Source organism: Eurosta solidaginis, chromosome 3, assembly GCF_040869045.1.
Source record: "Eurosta solidaginis isolate ZX-2024a chromosome 3, ASM4086904v1, whole genome shotgun sequence".
Classification (NCBI taxonomy): Eukaryota; Metazoa; Arthropoda; class Insecta; order Diptera; family Tephritidae; genus Eurosta; species Eurosta solidaginis.
In genome coordinates, this window is record NC_090321.1 from 172,595,033 (window position 1) to 172,616,164 (window position 21,132).

General features: G+C 36.3%; 2 protein-coding genes across 11 annotated transcripts in view; both read left to right on the forward strand.

Moving 5' to 3' along the window:
• The window catches only part of tn (tripartite motif containing protein thin), a 194,201-nt gene that overhangs the window by 109,815 nt on the left and 63,254 nt on the right, over window positions 1–21,132 (forward strand). For 6 of the 10 annotated variants that reach the window (XM_067773895.1, XM_067773885.1, XM_067773892.1 and 3 more), the window contains 4 exons: window positions 1,406–1,546; window positions 11,854–11,989; window positions 13,360–13,502; window positions 13,577–14,917. In XM_067773895.1, coding sequence (XP_067629996.1) covers window positions 1,412–1,546; window positions 11,854–11,989; window positions 13,360–13,502; window positions 13,577–14,917 — 1,755 coding nt within the window. In that variant the 5' untranslated portion in view covers window positions 1,406–1,411. Of the gene's footprint in view, window positions 1–1,405; window positions 1,547–8,001; window positions 8,420–11,853; window positions 11,990–13,359; window positions 13,503–13,576; window positions 14,918–21,132 lie in introns of those variants that run through there. The other 4 variants (XM_067773890.1, XM_067773894.1, XM_067773893.1 and 1 more) reach the window with 3 other exon arrangements.
• On the forward strand, window positions 14,924–20,411 carry LOC137244629 (uncharacterized). Its single transcript, XM_067773896.1, has one exon. It carries the CDS (start codon window positions 14,975–14,977, stop codon window positions 15,689–15,691), a length of 717 nt encoding a protein of 238 aa, XP_067629997.1. The 5' UTR covers window positions 14,924–14,974; the 3' UTR covers window positions 15,692–20,411.

Sequence of the window (21,132 nt, forward strand, 5' to 3'; positions counted from 1 at the left end):
CACTTATAAAAATTAATTTGCATTAAATCATTAATATCGGTAATACAAGGATTTTATCAAAACAAAATCTATAAAATACCGCCCTTATTTAAAAATGTATAGGCTTAACAAGTAACACACTTGAAGTTTTTATTTGAAAGTCTAACACGTTCCAAATTCTCTACTCCAATCCAATATGCTGTTACTTTGATTTAAATTTCCTACTGGGCTGCTCCCATTCTCTCGTTCTTACTCATACACTCACATTTTTCGTTTTGGACACCACTGATGTGAAACAATCTCTCCGCTATTAGCTTCCCTGTTTGCATGTATGTGTAGTTGCTTATTTTGCTGTTGTTATGCATTTTTTTACTAGCAGCACAGTGACGAAATTGCTAACATTCGCCACAATAATATAAGAATTTTTATGCAGCCGTCTAAATACCCAAGATGTGGGACTGTAGATAAATAAAATTAAAGAAAAGAAACCTTTTTTAAAAATTAGCTTTTATTGTTGGTTAATAAAATTAACTAAAAAGTAAAATATAAATTGACTGTAAATAAATATAACACTTTATAAGTTCATTGTAACCTTTAGCGATAATTAGGCTTTTTCGTCTGCGACAAAAAAAAATCCATATTGTACATAATTATATATTTTTAAAATTAAAACTTTACACCTAAATTATCAAGTGCGCAGACAAATATGCAACAAAAAGTATGCAACATTTAGCTATATCAGCCTAACTTCTACGTTTGTTGCATACACAAACAAAGCGAAGTTACCTGCGTTCTTGAGGACTTAGGCTTTTATTCCCTCGTGAATACAAATCTTTACCGATAACTCTGTTATCGATTAATTTATCGAATTATCGCAAAGTAATATTGCATTGTCATCGGAGTTATACATTTGTGCAAAATTTCAGCTCAATCGGACACCGTGAAGTGAATAAAATTTAACTTGCAAGATTTGATTACAGACAACAGCAAAGTTAAAGTAAATAAAAGCTTATAAATAAAAAGGGGGAACTCCAGCTGCTAACTGGTATTGTCTCATGGCTACAGCGTCCCCTCAGCATTGGAATCCTTGTAGCATTAATAATCTCGTGGTATTAACATCTTTAAGGTATTCAGAATCTGGTTATTATTCGAATATCAGACTACGCTTTTTTAACTAATGGTGCAATCTGAGCATACCCATGTGCATTAACTGCACTCGGTACATTTACATGAGCAAGTGTATTGAATTAAATAGCTAACCCAAGCGTGACGACACCTTTTTGAATCAAAGAGCACACATATCAAGAGCACATTCGTGCGCTTAGCATGTGTGTGCAAGTTCGAACCCTGTAAAAAAGCTAATTAGTTTGTAATTGCCCAATTAAGCTTAAGTAATAAATTACCAATTTTTGTTTTTCTATTTCAGTGAAAAATGCAGCAATTTGAGCAACTACTAACGTGTTGCGTATGCCTTGATCGGTATCGCATACCAAAACTGTTGCCATGCCAGCATTCATTTTGCATGGAGCCATGTATGGAAGGACTTGTGGACTATGTTCGCAGACAGGTTTGTTAATAACAACTTAAGGAATGCTTATTTCCTAAATTAATATTATTGTGATTTTGACTCCTTCCCTTCCTCTATAAGAGTCGTTATTTTTATCTAATAATCTCATAATTCATAACTTTTTATACTCAGCGTGCTTTGCACACAGAGTATATTAACTTTGATGGGATAACGGTTGGTTGTACAGGTATACAGGAATCGAGATAGATATAGACTTCCATATATCAAAATCATCAGTATCAAAAAAAAATTTGATTGAGCCATGTCCGTCCGTCCGTCCGTCCGTTAGCACGATAACTTGAGTAAATATTGAGATATCTTCACCAAATTTGGTACACAAGCTTATCTGGACCCAGAATTGACTGGAATTGAAAATGAGCGAAATCTGATGACAACCACGCCCACTTTTTATATATGTATATAAAATTTTGGAAAATAAAAAAACCTGATAATTTAGTAAATAATACACCTAGAATGTTGAAATTTGACATATGGACTGATATTGAGACTCTTGATAAACATTTTTGAAAAATTTTTCAAAATGGGCGTGGCACCGCCCACTTATGATAAAGTCAATTTTACAAATATTATTAATCATAATTCAAAAATCGTTAAACCTATCGTAACAAAATTCGGCAGAGAGGTTGCCTTTACTATAAGGAATGATTTGAAGAAAAATTAACGAAATCGGTTAAGGACCACGCCCACTTTTATATAAAAGATTTTAAGAAGGGTCGTGGACGAATAAAATAAGCTATATCTTTGCAAAAAAGAGCTTTATATCAATGGTATTTCATTTCCCAAGTGGATTTATAAAAATAAATAGGAAAAACTTCAAACTTAAAAAAATGGGCGTGGCAGCGCCTCTTTTATGACTAAGCAATTTTCTATGTTTCGGGAGCCATAACTCGAAGAAAAATTAACGGATCGTAATAAAAGTTGGTACACAAATTTTCCCTATAGCAGGAAATATTTCTAGGAAAAATGGACGATATCGGTTAAAGACCACGCCCACTTTTATATAAAAGATTTTTGGAAGGGCCGTAGTCGAAAATAATAAGTTATATGAAAAAGAGCTTTGTGTTAATAGAATTTTACTTTCTAAATTGAATTATAACATTAAATTGGAAAACACTAAAATTTTTTTAAATGGGTGTGGCACTGCCCCTTTACGACTAAGCAATTTTCTATGTTTCGGGAGCCATAGCTCGAAGAGAAATTAACGGATCATAATAAAATTGGGTACACAAATTTTCCCTATAGCAGAAAATATTTCTAGTAAAAATGGCGGGATCGGTTAAACACCACGGCAACTTAGATATAAAACAAGTTTAAAAGGGTCGTAGACTAGAATAATAAAGCTATAACTTAGCAAAAAGTTGTTTTGAATCAATGATATTTCACTTATCAAGTTTTATTGTAAGAGGAAATGGAGAGACATTTTTGTTTAAACGGGCAGTGTCACGTGTTATGTAGAAAAGTTATTTATCTGAAATGGAATGTACAATTGAAGCGCACGCTGAGTATATAATGTTCGGCTACACCCGAACTTAGACACCTTTACTTGTTATATTTAATTTATTGATTATTTTTATTCAATAACTCTATTTGTCCCGCCGTATGTTGGTTACATTTTCTTTAAAATTATTTAGCTTAAAAATTTGTGGGACAAGAGAATTATAATGCATTTAAGATACCATTTAGCTGAAGCATAAGAAGCTCAATGGCTTTTACAGGTGCATACATGCATATAACCAGACCCAAAGTTAACAAACAAACAATTTTGCAACTATTTTCTAAATACTATAGTAGCAGAACTATTTTCGAACCATGCCGGGGTCAATTCGAGACCATTTTAGGACCATTTCTGGATCGATTTGCGACTGCTTCTATATAAATTCGGTATTGTTTTTTCAATAAATTCGGGACTATTACAAAATTGTTTCGGTATCGATTTCGAAACTATTCGTGATATATTTGAGGATCTATTCAGGAATGTTTCAGTATTATTTCGGGATTGTTATAATGTTTTCATCCTAAATCGGAGTTTTTACAGACAACTAAAACAACAAATAAAAATAAATAAAAAGCCAACCGGAAAAAAATTCTCGGCCTCCAAACCAACAAAGTTTAGATAACGCTATTTGTGTATTAGCTTAACAATGCAAGGTGTTACCTCTTGACTTGTGTCAATTTCTATGTCTTACTCTTGTTTTATTTGTGTTGGAGATAACAAATAAGTAAGAACAGGATTCTCTTTGGTGGACTGGCAAAACCTTCGAATGTATTTCTGCCATAAAAGGCTTCTCAGTGAAAATTCATCCGCCTATTTGCAGGAAAAAATAAAAACGTGTACCACGGAATTTGGAAAATAAGCTCAGCCTTAATCTCCTCCGAGATAAATCTCGTCTTGTTTTTATACTCAGTTGAGCAGAGCTCACAGAGTATATTAAGTTTGATTGGATAACGGTCGGTTGTACATATATAAAGGAATCGAGATAGATATAGACTTCCATATATCAAAATAATCAGGATCGAAAAAAAATTTGATTGAGCCATGTTCGTCCGTCCGTCCGTCCGTCCGTTAACACGATAACTTGAGTAAATTTTAAGGTATCTTGATGAAATTTGGTATGTAGATTCCTGAGCACTCATCTCAGATCGCTATTTAAAATGAACGATATCGAACTATAACCACGCCCACTTTTTCGATATCGAAAATTTCGAAAAACCGAAAAAGTGCGATAATTCATTACAAAAGACAGATAAAGCGACGAAACTTGGTAGATGAGTTGAATTTATGACGCAGAATAGAAAATTAGTAAAATTTTAGACAATGGGCGTGGCACCGCCCACTTTTAAAAGAAGGTAATTTAAAATTTTTTCAAGCTGTAATTTGGCAGTCGTTTAAGATATCATGATGAAATTTGGCAGGAACGTTACTCCTATTACTATATATACGCTTAATAAAAATTAGCAAAATCGGAGAAGGACCACGCCCACTTTAAAAAAAAATTTTTTTTAAAGTAAAATTTTAACAAAAAATTTAATGTCTTTACAGTATATAAGTAAATTATGTCAACATTCAACTCCAGTAATGATGTGGTGCAACAAAATACAAAAATAAAAGAAAATTTCAAAATGGGCGCGGCTCCGTCCTTTTTCATTTAATTTGTCTAGGATACTTTTAACGCCATAAGTCGAACAAAAATTAACCAATCCTTTTGAAATTTGGTAGGGGCATAGATTTTTTAACTGTTTTCTGTGAAAATGGGCGGAATCGGTTGATGCCACGCCCAGTTTTTATACACAGTCGTCCGCCTGTCCTTCCGCATGGCCGTTAACACGATAACTTGAGCAAAAATCGACATATCTTTAATGAACTTAGTTCACGTGCTTACTTGAACTCACTTTATCTTGGTACGAAAAATGAACGAAATCCGACTATGACCACGCCCACTTTTTCGATATCGAAAATTACGAAAAATGAAAAAAAATGCCATAATTCTATACCAAATACGAAAAAAGGGATGCAACATGGTAATTGGATTGTTTTATTGACGCGAAATATAACTTTAGAAAAAACTTTATAAAATGGTTGTGACACCTACCATATTATGTAGAAGAAAATGAAAAAGTTCTGCAGGGCGAAATAAAAAACCCTTAAAATCTTGGCAGGTATTACATATATAAATAAATTAGCGGTATCCAACAGATTATGTTCTGGGTCACCCTGGTCCACATTTTGGTCGATATCTGGAAAACGCCTTCACATATACAACTACCACCACTCCCTTTTAAAACTCTCATTAATGCCTTTAATTTGATACCCATATCGTACAAACTCATTCTAGAGTCACCCCTGGTCCACCTTTATGGCGATATCTCGAAAAGGCGTCCACCTATAGAACTAAGCCCCACGCCCTTTTAAAATACTCATTAACACCTTTCATTTGATACCCATATCGTACAAACATATTCTAAAGTCACTTTTAAAATACTCATTAACACCTTTCATTTGATACCCATATCGTACAAACATATTCTAAAGTCACCCCTAGTCCACCTTTATGGCGATATCTCGAAACGGCCTCCACCTATGGAACTAATGATTACTCCCTTTTAAAATACTCATTAACACCTTTCTTTTGATACCCATATTGTACAAACAAATTCTAGGGTCACCGTCCACCTTTATGGCGATATCTCGAAAATGCGACCACCTATACAACAACCACCACTCCCTTTTAAAACCCTCATTAATAGCTTTAATTTGATACCCATATCGTACAAACACATTCTAGAGTCACCCCTGGTCCACCTTTGTGGCGATATTTCGAAACGGCGTCCACCTATAGAACTAAGGCCCACTCCCTTTTAAAATACTCGTTAACACCTTTCGTTTGATGCCCATATTGTACAAACAAATTCTAGGGTCACCCCTGGTCCACCTTTATGGCGATATCTCGAAACGGCGTCCACCTATGGAACTAAGGATTACTCCCTTTTAAAATACTCATTAACACCTTTCTTTTGATACCCATATTGTACAAACAAATTCTAGGGTCACCCCTGGTCCACCTTTATGGCGGTATCTCGAAACGGCGTCCACCTATGGAACTAAGGATTACTCCCTTTTAAAATACTCATTAACGCCTTTCATTTGATACCCATATCGTACAAACCCATTCTAGAGTCACCCCTGGTCCACTTTTATGGCGATATTTCGAAACGGCATCCACCTATAGAACTAAGGCCCACTCCCTTTTAAAATACTCATTAACACCTTTCATTTGATACCCATATCGTACAAACGCATTCTAGAGTCAACCCTGATCCACCTTTATGGCTATATCCCTAAATGGCGTCCACCTATAGAACTATGGCCCACTCCCTTTTAAAATACTCATTAACTCCTTTCGTTTGATACCCATATTGCACAAACGAATTCTAGAGTCACCCCTGGTCAACCTTTATGGCGATATCTCGAAAATGCGCCCACCTATACAACAACCACCACTCCCTTTTAAAACCCTCATTAATACCTTTAATTTGATACCCATATCGTACAAAAACATTCTAGAGTCACCCCTGGTCCACTTTTATGGCGATATTTCGAAACGGCATCCACCTATAGAACTAAGGCCCACTCCCTTTTAAAATACTCATTAACACCTTTCATTTGATACCCATATCGTACAAACGCATTCTAGAGTCAACCCTGATCCACCTTTATGGCTATATCCCTAAATGGCGTCCACCTATAGAACTATGGCCCACTCCCTCATAAAATACTCTTTAATGCCTTTCATTTGATACGCATGTCATACAAACACATTCCAGGGTTTCCCTCGGTTCATTTTCCTACATGGTTATTGTCTAAGCTTTGGGCAATTGAGGGCGAGCAGTTTAATAAGAGTTATAAATGAGTAATTTTATGTGCTTGTATGCGTATGAGTCGTGGCACAGTGGCTTACGTACCCGACCAAACGCCCGGGGTTGCGGGTTCAACTCCCACCAAGCATTCCCTTTTTTTAAATTTATAAATTATTATTATTAATGGACTGTATTGAGTTTATGGGATTTTTGATTTAATGTATTCCATTTATTGAGTTGGGTAGTTTTAGTGTTATTGGTGTATTTAAGTCATGGGAGGATGCATATCATCAGTACACTTTTATTTATTTATTTGTGTTTATTTTAAGGGATTCAGTTTATTAAGTTGGGTAGTTTTAGTGTTATTGGTGTGTTTAAGTCATGGGAGGATGCATAGCATCAGTACACCTTTTATTTATTTAATTTGGGGGCGAGCACTGGGGGCTCTGAGGCTTCGCTCTACTGAGCCACCTCATCCTCTATTTGAAGAACCCTTTAAAATGTGATATGGAGGCGAGCACGGGACGGCTCTGAGGTATTGGCACCCCATTTTCTACAAGAAAAACCTCTATTTATTTAATTTGGGGCGAGCGTTGGGCACTCTGAGGTTTCGCTCTAATGAGCCACCTCATCTTCTATTTGAAGAACCCCTTCAAAGTGTGATATGGAGGCGAGCACTGGGCTCTGATGTATTAGCACACCATCTGAAGAACCTCCCTTTTAATTAAAAAACTCAAACTATGTCTTTAGAATATTTCACTAACCAGTTGAGAATTACAAGCACACTCAATGGCTACTGAAACAAACGAACGAAAAATGTTCATAGTTCAAGTCGCTTAAACAGTTATTTGCCCTTATGTTGTCACCATAGCTCTCAACTGAGTATGTAATGTTTGGTTACACCCGAACTTAACCGTCCTTACTTGTTTTTATTTTTTTTTTATTTTTTTTTTGTTTCAGATGCCCGGCGAGTTGAAGTCTAAGTTAAGGGTACCCTTGGAATCCTTAGTTGAGTTCTAAAATTAACATTACCGAAGTGCTCTAGGGGAAGTCACAACTCGATCCCCAAATGATCCTGAACAACTCCCGAATTCTCCCCGATTGTCATGCATTGATTACGAAGTAGTCCTGAATGGTTCTGAGATAGTATCGAAAGAGTGCTGAAGTTATCCCGAATTTTCCTGAAATTTTAACTATTGATCCTGAATACAATCCCGAAATAATACTGAACTATTCCTGAATAGATCCTCATATATATGACGAATAGTTCCGAAAACGACGTCAAAACAATTCTGTAATAGTCCCGAATTTATCGAGAAAACAATACCGAATTTATCTAGCAGCAGTCGCAAATCGATTCCGAAATAATCCGAAAATAGTCCTGAGTTGGCGTACGAAGTAGCAACAAAAACAATGGCGAAATGTTTCTCAGATAAATTCGAAACGGTCCAGAAAAGATTTCGAAATAATCTTGAAATAGTCCTTGATTGAACCCCCGTAAGTATACTCGAATAGTTCTGAATATATCCCCAAATACTTCCGAAGACTATCCCAAACAGTTCTGTAATAATGCCGACATAGTCCCGAAACTATCCCATAACGATACTAAAAAACATTTGGAAAAGTCCCGAAGATATCCCGAAAAAATTCCAAAACGTTTCTGAAGTAGTCATCATTCCAAAAAAAGTCGCTTCTCAAGACAGCTGGTTCTATGTATCGGAGGGGCTGCCATTTCAGTTAATTTTTTGCTTTAACTACTCCCACAAACTGTCATCCTTGCATTGCACACTGGTCGGTCTTATATGGAGTTGAAGGCCAAAAATATTTCCAGTAGAGATATCAACGTGAAACTTTTGTCACGGCTTTACAAATATGTGAGAATTATTTTTTCATAAAATTGGTGTGGGTGGTACCTTCATAACGACCCACAACCACCCAAATTAACCTCATACAAAAAGTAAGTAGATGTGGGGCGAAAAGTGGCAGAATGTGTCTATCGCAAATACAGTGCTTAATAGGATTAAATAAAGAAATCAAAGTTATTAAAATATCTTGAATAAATAACAATAACAAAACAACAAACATACACAAAAGTTTACATTTGCATATCGTCGACTGGATAAAATAATGTCGTATGTTACATGTGGGCACATATAAAATACAACAATAATTTATCAGGGTGATGGTATCAGAAAACTGTCGCAAAACATAGCTAGTGGCAGAAAGTGGCAGTTGATATTGACACTTTAGAATCTCAATACTTTGGCTAATAATAAGATATAAGTCCCAACGTGAGGATCGGTATGGAATCCAACTAAAACTTTAGCTGAAATTGAAATATTTGTGCAAATAAACACTAATAAAGGCACTGGTGAAATTTTAAATAACAAAAAATAACACAGCAAGCTAAAGACACTAAAATTATTTCAAAATGAAGTAAATATTCAATATTCATGTTTATTTATTTCAATACAACGATATTTTATGTATTTTTAAATAGCTCAAACTTGCACTTTATTTTTTAATTTGATCATACTGCAAAAACCAACAAATACCATAACCTCATTTTTGAAGCTATTCTTAATGAGTACAGTTCGAATACAAAAAAAAAAAAAGAAAAAAAAAAACAAGTAAGGAAGGCTAAGTTCGGGTGTAACCGAACATTACATACTCAGCTAAGAGCTTTGGAGACAAAATAAGGGAAAATCACCATTTATGAAAATGAACCTATGGTAACCCTGGAATGTGTTTGTATGACATTGGTATCAAATGAAAGGTGTTAATGAGTATTTTAAAAGGGAGTGGGCCTTAGTTCTATAGGTGAACCCTTTTTCGAGATACCGCAATAAAGGTGGACCAGGGGTGACTCTAGAATGTGTTTGTACGATAAGGGAATCAAGTGAAAGGTGTTAATGAGTATTTTAAAAGGGAGTGACCTTAGTGCTATAGGTGGACTCCTTTTCGAGATATCGCAATAAAGGTGGACCAGGGGTGACTCTAGAATGTGTTTGTACGATAAGGGAATCAAGTGAAAGGTGTTAATGAGTATTTTAAAAGGGAGTGGCCTTAGTGCTATAGGTGGACTCCTTTTCGAGATATCGCAATAAAGGTGGACCAGGGGTGACTCTAGAATGTGTTTGTACGATAAGGGTATCAAATGAAAGGTATTAATGAGGGTTTTAAAAGGGAGTGAACCTTAGTTGTATATGTGGAGGCGTTTTCGAGATATCGGACAAGGGTGATCGAGAACATCATCTGTCGGGTACCGCTAATTTATTATATACTTAATACCAGACTAGTTTGCGTTCAAACAAGCGGACAGACGGACGGACGGACAGACGGACATGGCTGAATCAACTCAGCTCGTCCCCTGATCATTTTGGTATACTTATTGGTGGGTTTAACGGAAACATATACAGAAAAAATGATTTGGCACCCTGCCAATTAAAAAAATCGATTTCGACCAAAACAAGTCCCAAAAACCAAAAAAAAAAATTTTTTTTGAAAAACTGTTAATTCCAACGTTTTTATCGCATAATTTTAAGTGGGATAGGAACTATGAGACAAATTCGTTTTCATCGGCTACACTTTTGCACGTTTATGAAGAAACCCTTAAAAAAAATGGCGAAAAAATAAATTTGTTCACAAAAACACTCCTCAAAACCCAAAAAATTTTTTTCAAAAAACGGAAAGGGTATACATGAAAATTTTAAAATCAAATGAAAATGTTTTAAGTAGGTCATGAAAAAAACCTTAAAAACCAAAGAAAAAAACTCAAAAAACTCAAATTTTGCAGGCTCGAAAATTATTTTTTTGGGTATGCTTAGTGGAGCTTTTTTTTCATGAGCCCAAAACCTATCGAAAAATCGATGGCGCGATATGTCGTCCATGCAAATCAACCCAGGTTAATAAATCTGCATTTTAAAAGGCTGTTCTAATAAGAGATACTAACGACACATTTGGTGACAAACTTTTCACTTAAATTTTTTTTATTTTTGGCCTATGGAACCGACCACTGTGCATTGGGACTCTACCCAGTTGACAATTGAGGAGTTGCGTACAAAAAGGGTTTTCTTTGAAAGTTACGTTTTGAGATTTTCGTGTTTAAATATATGAGTTGATACAGCATTTTTGTAGTTGGAGTTTTTGTAATATTCTCCTAATACTGATATAGTATATTTCATATATAATTTCCCAAAGCTTTTCTTTTTGCCAAAAATTACGAAATGAAGTGGGGAAAGATGTTATCTTTTTGCATATAACATAGAAGCAACAGTGACACGTCAATGCAATTGTTGTATGTCCCACTTCCTATATAAAAGAAGTCAAATATAAAATTTCAGAGAAATCGGGAGACGTTTACATACGTATCTTACAAGGCGGAATTATACACGGTGGCAGCACGGTGACAGCCTGATTTGTACTTTTTAATATGATTTGATACAACTTCCGGCGCAGTACGAGTTTGACATTAGTCCATCGATTTGCAAAAACAAAGTACATGGAACTTTTATTTATGTTTGTAGATATGTCATATGTGTGACGTGCTGCCACCATGCCTAGCTTATATGGAGAAGCACATTATATGGCAGTGTGAATAACTTAATTTGTTTGCGATGTCACTCAGTTTCAGAGATATGTATAAAAAAATATTTGATGTTGGTATACAGCTGGAACTATTCTTCCTATTGAGCTGTTTTACCGAAAAAGGCATCTTCGACCCTTGATCCTTCTTTGCACCCAAATCTCAATTACAATCACACTCCATGGCTAGTAAAACAAAACGAAAGAAGAAAAGTTCTACGCTTAAGTAATTTCATAATAATAATAGAAATCTTAAGATGATATGCACTTCTAAAAACACATAATCATAAAATGAATCTTTTTACAAGAGTTTACTACATGAATATCCATATCTTACTGCCCTTTAGGTAAAATGTCCCGAGTGCAGAGCGGAGCATCGCATACCATACAATGGAGTACAAGCCTTTCCAACGAATGTCACCTTACAGCGATTTCTAGAACTGCACATCGAAATAACTGGCGAATTGCCAGATCCAACATCAGGTAAGAAAAATGTTTATATGCCGTGTTAAATATTGTTAAAAAGCACTTAGTTTGAGTTTCCACCATCACTAACAACTGAGTTGTAGTGCAACTTCAAAATCAATGTTCATTTATTAAACGATTCCCAACCGCAAAAAATATATCGGCATAGAGTGCCAAATAATATAGGTTAAGCTCCACATTTTATATGACATCGTCACACTTTACGTAGGTGTCACTAACTGTAGAATGCTAAAACTTTCACAAAGGCGCTCAAGTTTATTGTCACTCATTGAAGGTAGTGAATACCCTTATAATATACGAATTTTGTTGCGTTGCGTCATCCATAGTTTGCCACCAAGGCTCATAACATGACCTAATGTCTGCATAAAGCTCACAGAGCTCATCCTTAAACATCCTTCTATAAACACATAAATCTCCAGGAGAACTTTTCTCTCGTCGCAGTACATGATTCCTAAAAATACATCAAAACTTATGTGATGAGATATTAATCATCATCATCATTACTAGGCCCTTAACAGCCTTAGCGATTTTGACCGTTGTCTGACTCCAATAGGGATCACCAGGGAAGGTCAAATTTTCCCCTGCCTCCCCCAACTCAGTGGAAATCCCTCTTCCGACACTTCCAGGCTGCGGTGTCGACTAAAATACTTTCTTGCTCGGAGCGTCTTCGTTCATTGGCATAATATGACCTAGCCAGCGAATCTTTAGGTTTTTATTCGCTGCACAATCGTCATATCTGCGTAAAATCTCATATAGCTGACCATTATACCTCTTAGATACTCGCGGTCCGCACCACGGACAGTAGCATAAATCTTCCGGAGAACTTTTCTCTCCAACACTCCATGAGCCATCTCATCTTCTTTCGACACCGTCTTTGATTCCTAACCATACATCAGGACAGATATGATGAGCGACTTGTAGAGCGTGATTTTTGTTCTTTACTTCTCAATCGCCTACTTAGTCCAAAGCAGCACTTCTGATTATCCGTTTGCTTTCTAAGCTGACATTTTTTTTGGCAGTTAATGCTGGTTTCCAAATAGATGAAACCCTTCACAGTCTCGAATTTATATCCCTCAATAGTGGCGTGGCTGTCGGGAAAGGAATTTGCTTTTTAATAATGTTGGTTGATCCTCAGTTGTATATCTTTAGCTTTGTTGGTTTTTAGTTACAAAAGAAAAATATCCACATTTTACTTAAAATATCGAGTCTTAATGCTTAGTTTGTATATACAAGGCGCTTCATTTGCGTTTTAAGCGCTGCTTTTCAAATCCTTGAAGTCCTTGCAGTTTTGCGGTGGTTTATATAGGCACTAAAAGTCAAGCATAACATGAATCGTAAGCGTTGTTAATGTAATCTTTTTTTTCTAGGCCAAATCATGGAGCGTTGCGGTGTTTGTTCCGAGAAGTCGTACCTCTCTTACTGTGCGCATTGCGAGAAGAAAATTTGCGAAGACTGTAAAAGCGCCCACATGGATATACTACGTCGTGAGATAACCCGATTCAATTCGCAAGTAAGTAATTTCCTTTCATTTTTTAAATCTTTTTTATTATTTATATTTACTATATTTATGATGTCCTTTCATAGATACGTCGCAGTTTACATCGATTGCAGGATACGCTTGCCATAATTGAGAAAAACACAAGTAGCCTGCAAACCAATTGCGTGGGTGTGTCCGAAGAGATCGACGAAATCTATCGACGTATAACCAAAGCGATTAAAGACCGAACCGATCAACTAAAAGGTGAGGTGGATCGTTATCTTACACTAGAGATGCGAAATCTCACAACGTTAAAGGAAAATCTTGATCATGAAATTCAAAATATTGTAAGCAATTGTGATGTTGTGGATAAATATATGAATGATACTGTTGAATGGGATGACTGTGAGCTAATGGATACCAAGGAAATTTTCCTCAAAACGGTTGAGTTCCTACGTCATTTTGAATATGAAAATGCGGATTACACCAGACGTGTGCGCTTCCTAGTGTCCCTTGATCCGAATCAGCTTGTTATGAATCTAGCAACATTTGGTGATTTGAATATAACACCACACTCCCAACCGGCTGGGTCGATGAGCAGTTCACATTTAGCAGCACCCTCTTCAGGGTTACAACCAGGTTTGATGCGTTCAAAAAGTGATCACCGACTTGCTACACAGTTTCGGCAACAGGAGGATCGTGTGGGATATAACGATGAACCTGTTTTGGGTGGACGCAAATTTGGCGAACGTCCTGTACGCGTCAACACCGACCGCTACGCTGACGCTGGTAATAACCGTTATGGCGGACGTGGCGGAGCAGACTTCGATTACGAAAATGATTACGAAAACGATCAGCCAACATCCCGCTCTGGAAAGTCATCACGCTTCCGTTCAAGATTCGTGCGTTCTCATCAAAACGAAGACTCTGACAGTGAGCAGCAACAAACGCAACGACAACATGAAATGGAGAAAAAGAAGGATCGCGTGCTAAATGGTGAGGATGCATCGCGTGGTCAGCTCAGTGGTATTATTCGCCTGAGTGATTGCGCGCGTGTCATACAACGTCTAGCGGATATTGGAAAAGAGAAGAAGGAGAAAAAAGTAGATACTGAAGCTCAGGCAGCTATGCAAGCGGCAATTCAAAAGCAAAAAGCTTCAATGCAGCGACCGAAACAGCAAGCACTAGCCGCACAAAGGCAAGTGTCCGAAGATGACGAGATTAGCCGTATCAAGCGCCAAAATAAGAATGCTCCAGCTGGAGTTGCAGCACAAACCGCTGCCGCTAATACTGGTAGTACTACAATGCATTCTACAGAATCAGAAAGACCAGCTGCTGAACGTGTAGCTGCACTTAAGCGAACAGGACCACCGTCCGGAGTTAGTGAGGAGAGCGAAAGTTCCAACCATGCCTCGCCAGTGCGTAGGACACCACCCCCAAGAGCTGAGGTAAGTGTGAGTGAAACAAATGAGGAAGAGCAACCAAGTGGTAGTAGGACTACAAATATGTTGGTGGGGGCGAAAGGTGGTGTTGAACAGCAGGATGTTGACTTAGAAGTTCCAATAATTGAGAAAACAGTGAAAAGAGACACAAAAGAGGAGGATAAGGGTGAGGAAGAAGAAAGTGAAGAAGAGAGTGAAGCAGAAATAAGTGAGGAAAGTGAATGGTTAGGGAATGAAGCTAATGTACAGCAAAGTAGTGAGAAAGTAGAACTAGTTCCAGGAACTTATCACGATGTGAAGCAAGATAATGGGAGTGAAGAAGGCGAGACAGAGGAGGATGACGAAGAAAAAGATGCGGAGCAAGAATATGAAGAAGAAGAAGAAGAGGAAGCGCGTGAAGAAGAAGCTCAAGAAAAGGATCCAAAGCAAAGGGCTGTGGAGAACGAAACACACAAAAGTGAACAAATAGGGAACATTGGTACACAAGACGAGACCGAAGGAAGTGAAGATGATGACTACGAATCTGCTGAGGCTGGTAGCGACAATGCAGACTTAGATCAAACACCAGATATAAAAACAGAGAATGTGCTAGATACTTTAGTAAATAATCTTAAACCTGAGGTATTAGAAGTAGAAAATCTAGATCAGCAATACGATAGCGCAACAAAAAACGCTAATGAAGAATCAGAAGAAGAGACAGAAACCGAAACTGAAACAGAGACAGAAACTGAAACTGAGGAGACAGAAGAAGAAGAGCACTCCGAAGAAACTAAATCTTGAAATGTTTAATTTGATAATTTTAATTGAGCTTTAGGCCAGATTATTGAATAAAACTTCTTTTTTTAATAGTATTCAAAATATATTATTATTTATATATACTATATGGGTATGTTTGATCGACGTATGTATTCTTGATGATGACTTCAGGTTGAAGTCGAAATATCGAACAAATAAATGTATTTTGAATACTACGAAAAAAAGAAGTTTTATTCAATAATCTGGCCTAAAGCTCAATTAAAATTATCAAATTATATTAAACAAGGCTATTAATTTACCAATAAAATTGAAATGTTTAAGGCAATTAAGTAGTTAGCATTTACGGAATGGGATAGACATATTTCAGTGATAATTAAAGTTACTAAAAGTTAGAGTGTACTCACACCTGGCACCGTAATGTACTAACAAATTCCATGGCATAATAAAAAGAAACGGAAATGTATTTAGAAAAACTTGAAATACAATAAGAATGAGAGAAACAATTAATAACTGCTGGCAGATTGTCGAATCACACCGTGAAAGTCCGTTCACAAGTGAAAATGCTTGCCAAGTGTGAGTGCACTTTATGTTAGTAAAAGAGTTTTATTTTGAATTGTGAAGTTCATTAATAATATCACAACTGGGATATTTATTATTTTAGTCAACAGTAAATATATAATAAATATTAAACTTAAAATCTTACAGTTATTTTCGTATAACCACAACTTCTGTTCCCCAGTTTTATGGTAGTGATTACGTTTAAACTTCCTGCTGTCACTGTAACATACCCTACCTTTAAAATTATTTTCTTGTACTGTTTCGCCTTTTTTTGCATTTGGTTAAGTTCTTAACAAAATGCGCTTTAAAAAAAAATTATAAATGAATTTGAAACTTAATACCTGCACTTCGGAACTATATACCCGTTTGTCCTCCTCTTTGTTTACAATCACACTTTCCACATTTCTTTTATGGTTTAATAATTCGCCTCGTTAAAGCACTAAACATTTTTAATATCTTTATGTATGTTCTTAATATAACAATTGAATAATTTTGCTTTATGTTTTTTAATATGTTTATATAAAGCTTGTTTCTGTAACGAATTTATTTTAATTAATAACCACAATTTTAGTGTAACCAGCAAAAAAAGCTTTCACGAGAGAAGTTTGATACATCTTTCTTATACCGTCTTATCTGGATATTAGGATTAGGTTACCTAACCATATTGCTAGTCTTTTTTTCAGATATACTTCCACTCCCATTAACCGTGATCCAAGCGTAAAGTTATTAAGGTTCGTTTTCACTATCTACAGTTAGTCACTTCTTATCGAAATTACCGTTTTTCTCGTGCTAACTCTCAGTTAATTGAAAGGCAAAAATGTAAACAAATGTCAGCTGTTTTGGTGATTTTCATGTATTCACACGAGTTCTATTCATACTACAAAATATTCACAATTAACAACTTAGCGGGGGTTGGGTCACCATGTGTTGATTAAAACGAAAATGTGAAATGAAGCTATCTGAAGGATTGATATCATTCTATTGAATTGTAACTTTACAGAAGATGGCCAAAACGGTCGTGAGCATGAACATAAATAAAATGCGACTTGAATCAAGAAATTCGCGATAGAACAGTACTCATAGCGCTATATTTATCAAAGACTTGGAAGCGTCTCCCTTTTCACTTAGGGCCACATTGTTTATGACGCCGTGACACTTTGCGCCGCAATCACTCACATTCACAGTCACCACTATATAATACCAAAAATTTCATTAAGTCATTCAGGTTTACTGCTACTCACTGAAGTGAATTAATGCTCTTATATGATAGGAATTTTCGTTCACGCGAAAAAAATGACTCGTTGCGTTATGCGTAATTCACCTCACAGTCTGAAAAGGTGAACTGCAAATTATTTGAGTGGCAGGTAGACATCGGACCAGTTCAGGAACGTAACATCAAATCAAGCAGTATTAAACAAGGGCTGCTGAACCAACAACTTCTGTTAATAACTCCGAAACCGAGGCTTCCTAACAGATAACTGATTGCAGAGGTCCTAGCTCCCTGGGACATAACGAGTCATCTCCGGGAGCATAACGAAGAAATCCGGCATACATGTGTTTAGCCGTTTGAAACATATGAGTATAAACAAGGCGTCAGCTTCATCCGCGAAGAGTCGGCAAAATCTTATACCAATTTCACATAGAAACTCACTGGAGTAACAATTTTGTTTAATGAAATAATTCAGTTTTTCCGTTTACACAGGGCCACAAGTATTGCTTACTTACTTAATTGGCGCTTAACCGTTTAAACGGTTTTAGCCGACAAACAAGGCGCGCCAGTCGCTTCTTTACTCTGCCAACTGGCGTCAATTGGCCACACCAAGGGAGTTTAAATCATTTTTCACCTGGTCCTTCCAGCGGAGTGGGGCCACCCTCTTCCTCTGTGCTGTAAATCGCTGTCCCCATTTAGGAGAGCAGAGAAATGTTCCCTCCACAATCTAAAACTATCTGGACATCGTTTACATGGTCGCCGTTTTCGTTCTTACAAGAGTATGTATGTCCTGAGTATAATATGTCTCCAAATGTCTGCAACGTGGGACCAGTGCTTCTAACACATATGTCCCTTTGGTTCAACCCTATTGAAGCTGCAAGTTTCTTTAGAGAATATCGATGGCAATTTTGTGAGTGGTTGTGAAGAAGATAGAAATAGACGCAGAATTCTTTGGAAGCTTCGGGTGATTCCAGGTGTTGCTAAGCGCAATATAAAGCATTATAACGTTTGAAACCCTGTCAACTTCTCCTACACTAGACCAATCTCGTAATAAATACAACTTCATTAGTTACTCACTAAATCTAATGGTGGTCAAATTAAATTGAGTCGTAAGGTTCGCGTACCTAGTCAATATATTTTTCATAACTGCCTTTATTGCCATCGGATGACAGAAATGAAAAGTGTCAGCATTTTTATGAATATTTAACCAAAATATTTAAATATAAAAAATCTACTATTTTCCCAGCTAAGACAGTTTTCTTCCTCCAACTTGATACAATACAAGGGTTTGGCTGGGTCTAAATTATTGATAAAAATTCGTTAGAAATATACGAATTTAAATGTAAATTTAATAAATATTTGGGTAAGAGTTTTTTTTAAAGATGCAGTTTCATTGGATCTATAGGAGAGTTTAAAATCAGCTCTGTAGCTTTTGTTGTTCTCGGAATTATGTAAAGTAGGGTGGTCCTTATAGATGAATTTTCAGACTTTTCCAGTCTTATTCCTTTAAGCGGTGGTATCAATTAAAAGGTAAGAAATATTGCATTATATTTTGGTTTTGATTAGGGACGGTTAAAGGTATCGTACAAGCATCAAGGTTTAGTTTTCTCTATGCAGACTCGAAAAATTTAAATATAAATTTATATTTTGTAATACCTAAAATCGTTAATACTATAGTTGGCGATATCACATATAAATTTAGCACCGATTGGAAATAGTTCAGGCTTGTTGCACACTGTGCTGCACCCCCCTAACCCGATTTTGACCAGGATCAATATTTATGTGGGTCTTCTCCTATAATAATATAATATAATATATCAATTTTGGGTATAAGAAAGCCCAAAATTCAAATTTTGAGTGTCTATAGAGAAATCTTCAAACTTTGTCCGAAAATTTTCGGGCATTATACCTGGCTCAAGCTCAAGCTCCTCGCTCTCACGCTTTTCTACTCTGTTTTTGCGATAGCGTTCACACAATCCCCTTGTTGCGCTCGCTTTTAATGTAGCCCTGTAGGCAGCGTCTTTTTTGTCGGTTGCAACACGTCATTCTTTATCGTCGAGTTGTTTTTCCAGTAACCAATTTTTTCTTCGGCGGCAGTACGAAGTGCTTTGGAGATATGCTCCCACTGCTCTTGCTTGCAATCGGAACAAAGCATACATATTTTTGTTCCTGAAATTACGATGTGAAGCGTGAGACTGGAAAAAATCTGTAACTTTACTTAAAATGACAACCCTAATGTAAAGTTGATAAGCCCTGGGGGTCAATTCCCTAACTGTGAAGAACTGAAAAATGTACACTCATTGAAAACTCATTTGCACACACAATTTACACTTAAAATTTTCCTGCGATTCTGTAAATTATTGTGCACATTGTTTTGCTGAATGAGCGCTGAATGTAAAAATCTTATGTCAGTGAGAAAATATCCATCAAAAGCCATGAAAACCAAAAAGTCATTCTGCAACAGTGCGCATGAGTTTTGAATGTCACAATAGTGTACACTGGCTGCCAAAAAAACTCACGAAGTTTTTATAAGTGAGTTTTTTTGTTTACAGTTTTGCTTTTCAGAATCAGAATTTCAAAGTTTACACAATTTCATGTGTACACTTTAAAACTCACAGTTAGCGAATAGGGCCCCTGGACAAAGAAACAAACATTAGTGTACTAACATATTCAATTTTGTTTGCTGTTAACTAAGAAATGCCATTAGTAAAGTTGTTATAAATAAAACAAGCTTTATATACTAACATATAATTTATAAGCCAAATAAAGACCAAACAAACCAATTGAACTGTTAAAATTTAAAATCACCTAGATCAGCTCCTACAATAACAAAAAAGCGTGAATGTCAAATAATTGGTTTGTTTGTCTGGAAAACTGGACATCAGAAATATATTTTATAATTACTTTTTCGGAAAATGTGTGTGCTTACATAAAGAAAAAATGTAATTAGTAAATTCAGTATTTATGAACAACTTATTGAAGGAATTAAGGATTTTAAAACAAATAAAACAAGTAAGGAAGGCTAAGTTCGGGTGTAACCGAACATTACATACTCAGTTGAGAGCTATGGAGACAAAATAAGGAAAATCACCATGTAGGAAAATGAACCTAGGGTAACCCTGGAATGTGGTTGTATGACATGTGTATCAAATGAAAGGTATTAAAGAGTATTTTAAGAGAGAGTAGGCCATAGTTCTATGGATGGACGCCATTTAGGGATATCGCCATAAAGGTGGACCAGGGCTGACTCTAGAATTTGTTTGTACGATATAGGTATCAAATGAAAGGTGTTACTGAGCATTTTAAGAGGGAGTGGGCCTTAAGTCTATCGGTAGACGCCTTTTCGAGATATCGCCATTAAGGTGGACCAGGGGTGACTCTAGAATGTGTTTGTACGATATGGGTATCAAATGAAAGGTGGTAATGAGTATTTTAAAAGGGAATGGGCTTTAGTTCTATAGGTGAACGCCTTTTCGAGAAATCGCCATAAAGGTGGACCAGGAGTAACTCTAGAATATGTTTGTACGATATGGGTATCAAATGAAAGCTGTTAATGAGTATTTTTAAAAGGAGTGATCCTTAGTTCCATAGGTGGACGCCGTTTCGAGATATCGCCATAAAGGTGGACCAGGGGTGTCTCTAGAATGTGTTTGTACGATATGGGAATCAAATGAAAGGTGTTACTGAGCATTTTAAG

Excerpts from the sequence above, each read along its gene's own strand:
- LOC137244629 (XM_067773896.1), top strand. The coding sequence starts at position 14,975 with ATGTTGGTGGGGGCGAAAGGTGGTGTTGAACAGCAGGATGTTGACTTA.